The 4,335-nt window shown below is 46.3% G+C and overlaps 1 protein-coding gene across 1 annotated transcript; it reads right to left on the bottom strand.

Moving 5' to 3' along the window:
- On the bottom strand, positions 1-987 carry LOC139021005 (olfactory receptor 1J4-like). Its single transcript, XM_070431139.1, has one exon. It carries the CDS (start codon positions 985-987, stop codon positions 1-3), a length of 987 nt encoding a protein of 328 aa, XP_070287240.1.
- Between the last annotated feature and the right edge of the window lie 3,348 nt (positions 988-4,335).

The following is a 4,335-nucleotide window of genomic DNA, read 5'->3' as shown; positions in this document are numbered from 1 at the left end:
TTAGGAGATATATCTCACTGTGCTCCTGACTGCAACCAGAGGATTTAGTGATTGCTGCTTAAAGAACTTAACCCTATTGACACACATCTCTAAGGCCTGTTTGATATCTCTGTTCCTCAGGCTGTAGATGAAGGGGTTCAGCATGGGGGTAACTATTGTATACATGACCGAAGCAATTATGTCTTTGGAACCCCATGACGAGGAGAAAAAGTAAACACCTGCAGCTGTCCCATAGTATAAAAACACCACAGAGAGATGGGAGCCACAGGTAGAAAAGGCTTTAAGGAGCCTCTTAGTGGAGGGCACCCTCAGTATGATGGCCCCTATACGGATATAGGAGCCCAAAATAATACCAAAACACAAAAAGAAAATCATTCCTCCCTCGGTGAATATGACCAGCTCATTGAGGAAGGTGTCTGAACAGCTCAGCTTCACAAGTGCAGCAAGGTCACAAGAGTAGTGGGTGATGGCATTGTCAGCACAGAAAGACAGTCGAACCACGAGGAGGGTGTGCAAAAGGGCATGGCCACAGGAGAGATTCCAGGAGCCAGCCACCAGCAGCAGACACAGCCCCTCCCTCATGATGGTGGTGTAGTGCAGAGGGTGACAGATGGCCACATACCTGTCATATGCCATCACAGCCAGGAGAAAATTGTCAATACCACCAAAAAGCATGAAAAAATACAACTGAGAAATGCATCCCACATAGGAGATGGATTGTTGGCGAGTCTGCATGTTCCTGAGCATCTTAGGGACAGTGACAGAGGAGAGAGAAATGTCAGAGAAGGCCAAGTGGCTGAGGAAGAAGTACATGGGCGTGTGCAGGCGAGAGTCCAGCCTGATGAGCAGGATGATGAGCAGGTTGCCCAGCACCGTGGTCAGGTACATGCCCAGGAACAGGGTGAAGAACACGCCCTGCTGCCCTGGCGGGATGGGGAGCCCCAGGAGGAGGAACTGGGACACGCTGCTCTGGTTCTCAGGCCTCATGCTGCTCTTCTGTCTGCTGGGGATGAAGAAAGTGTGGGAATCTCAGGAACCTAGAAAGGATGAACAGGACATCTCATCTCATACTGTCATTATTGGGAAAACCTTTCATTTTTAAATACTTTCATATTAATTTCTCACATCTGTGGATCTATGCCTCTTCCCTCTCTCCCAGTCTGGCTCCAGGAACACATTGAACCCCAAAGTAGTCACAAGACCTCATCACATAGCAGTCAACTTCTATGAGTTTATATCTTGATCTGCATGGAGGGGTCATTTCTACACCAGGCCAGAACCAAACCATAATAATTCACTGTGGCAGGAATGGAAGGTGAGCCACTGCAAAGTGGTGTCGGTTGTTTCTGCCTAAAAGTCACGTGAGACTCCAGTGCTGAGTGGGCGTTGTCGGAGCATTGTCAGACCTCCTGTGAACCTGCCGGCTCCCATTGACCCTCAGCTATAAACTCAGGGACAATCTGGAAATGGGGTGGGGGGCATTGAAACCCACTTGAGGCCAGAATATCTCCAAAACCAGAAGAGTCCACAAAGTATCTTTCATAATAATGCTGAACATTTAGATGAACATTTGGGTACCAGGCTAAGGACTTTACCTACATTTCCCATAAAACCTCTTCACAGCTGCTCTAAGGATTTGTATTCTTTGACCAATTTTAGTTTTTAAGAAATAGAAACATAAATGACACAAATTCTGTAGGCACACAGCAGTACAGCAGGGACAGAATGGCGCACAAATACACATGTGTATATTAGTATCTATTACATATATGATATGTACTGTTTATAACTTGGTATATATGTATTACCATTTTCTATAAATTAAAAATCGCCAAGTATTAGCTACTTTATGGGGTTCAGTCTAATATGTCTGTGTGATCAGAACCCATGCTCTTAACTGTTACACAGGGAAATTTCTCTTTTTTTGCTTAGGAGCCAAGCATAGTATATTATTTTAGAGCTGTGAGGATCCAGAGTTGTCCAAAAATTTTTTATTCCCTTTACTAGATAATTATAGTCCTTCATATTTATTTACTTTCCAACTGACAAAAATTCTCAAATACACTAGGTCTATTTATGCAATTACTATTTACTGAGGGCCTCTGTGAGATTCACAAAACTTGTGTCATTCTTTCCATTGTATAGACGTGAAAGTGAGACCAATGTTTTATATACCTTCCCCAGGTCTCATCACTATTTAATGGTAATTCTACCCAACATCTTCACACATCATGATGCCTGGAGTTTGTGGTTCGTTTGTTTGTTTGTTTGTTTGTTTGTTTCCCTGGGATGTTTAGTAAAAATAAAGAAAAGGTTGGAAAATTCTGAACAACTCAGTCATACTCAGGTACATAAAAATGATAGCAGATCCATTTCAAGAAACAGGGTGTTGCTTAGAATTTGAGTATCTTAGGTAATGGTGCCCCAGAAGGAGGACACTTTAGGAAATAGTGGAGTCATGGATACAGATCACACACACACACACACAGACACACACACAGACACACACACAGAGCTGATTTGAGAATGTAAGTCACACCTGACCAAATTTCCATCCTAAAGGAAGAATAGCCAATATGTGGTTCATCTCATAAACACTCATATGCATACATACAAGTCAGAATTAACACAAAGTTGGACATACATAACATCTATAATAATAGAAGGGTAATATGCTAATTAGATTGGATAGACCAGAAGTCTTCCGGATGTCATTCTGGAGATCCTTCCTGGCAAAGCTGGGCCCAGGCAAAGCCGCCTGAGGTCCTGGGTGCCTGTGGCTGGCCTGGGGGGAAGCCGCCCAGGGTCCTGGGTTCCAACAGCCAGCCCGGGCGAAGCTGGCGCGGGTCCCAGGTGCCTGTGGCTGGCCAGAGGTAGGGAAGCCCGGGTCTGGTTGCCTGCAGCTGGAAGGAGGGAAGCCTGGGTCCCAGGTGCAGGGGCTGAGTCAGAGGCAGTTAGGGGTGATCAGGCTGGCATGCGAGCACTTAGGAATGATCAGGCAGGTAGGCAGAGGTAGGCAGAGTGGTTGGGGAGATCAGGCAGGTAAGTGGTTAGGAGCCAGCAGTCCCGGATTAGAAGAGGGTGCAGGTTGGGCTGAGGAACCCCCACACCCCATGCATGAATTTCATGCACCAGGACTCAAGTCTATAATAATAGAAGGGTAATATGCTAATTACACCAGATGTCCTTCTGGGCGTCATTCTGGAAGAAGCTGGAGGGAAGCCCGGGTCCTGGGTGCCAGAGGGAATCCAGTGTCAGCAGCCGGGGGAAGGGAGGCCTACTCTGGCACGAATTTTCATGCATCGGGCCTCTAGTACAATAATATACCTCTCATCCCAAAACATAGTCACAATGCACATCAACACACCTGCTTCATGATGCACCTGGTGAACACTCAACTCACCACATATACATAACTCAAACACTACATACACTTCACCAAAAACACACAAGACCACAAACAATTCAAAAATCTTACAAGACACACCCAACACATATGCACACCCAGCCACACTCGCTACAACAAACAGTGTACACTCTACTATTAATGAGAGTGTATTAATGAACTTCCCTCCTTCTGACCTCACCCTTGCTGGGGGAGGGCAGTCAGCATGGGGCAGTTAGGTCTATTCAGCCACAGGCACAGTCATTAAACGACCAACACCCATGCATATGGTCACACACACATGGTCACATACACACAGAGAAAATCCAATAACACTACTTCCAGCTCTCATACACGAGAGCGTCACCCACAGGCACAGCTCAGCTCACATGTGCACAACACACTGCTGAGCAGAGGTCTGAGCTCTCTCTGAGCTGACCTTGGTTCCTTATGAGGTCGGCATCTTCTTGTCCAACAGCAGAGACCACAGTCTCACTCCCGGTGCTCAGCTGTGATGCCAGTGTTTACAGTCACAGACATGAATCAGGATTCCCTAACCACACGCCAGGAGGCTGTTAACTTGGTCTACATATGCTAAAATGAGACCGTGAGTCAGATCCATAGCACATACACAACTATCAAACAGCACATATACAAGCATGTACAATACGTGCACACACACAGGGTCATGGACACAGAGTCTCACACATGAACCCACTAGCACACAGGCAGGTCCATAGCCAAGGGCAGATTTGCAGCTCCTCTCACCTGGGCTCATTGGTGAGTTCAGACACCTTCTGCTCCAAATTATCGCCCATCTCCTCAGTTATCTTCAGGAGACCTAACATCCAGACACACCAAAGAAATACCTGGGGCTTTGGCATTTCTACGGACTTTCCTTTTCCTTAACCAGCTCCAGAGAAATGAGTCCACAGATGACACTTAACTGC

Source organism: Myotis yumanensis, unplaced genomic scaffold (genome assembly GCF_028538775.1).
Source record: "Myotis yumanensis isolate MYYU_CA2020_CCGP unplaced genomic scaffold, mMyoYum1.0.hap1 SCAF_12, whole genome shotgun sequence".
Classification (NCBI taxonomy): domain Eukaryota; kingdom Metazoa; phylum Chordata; class Mammalia; order Chiroptera; family Vespertilionidae; genus Myotis; species Myotis yumanensis.
This window is presented reverse-complemented; position numbering and strand designations above follow the sequence as displayed.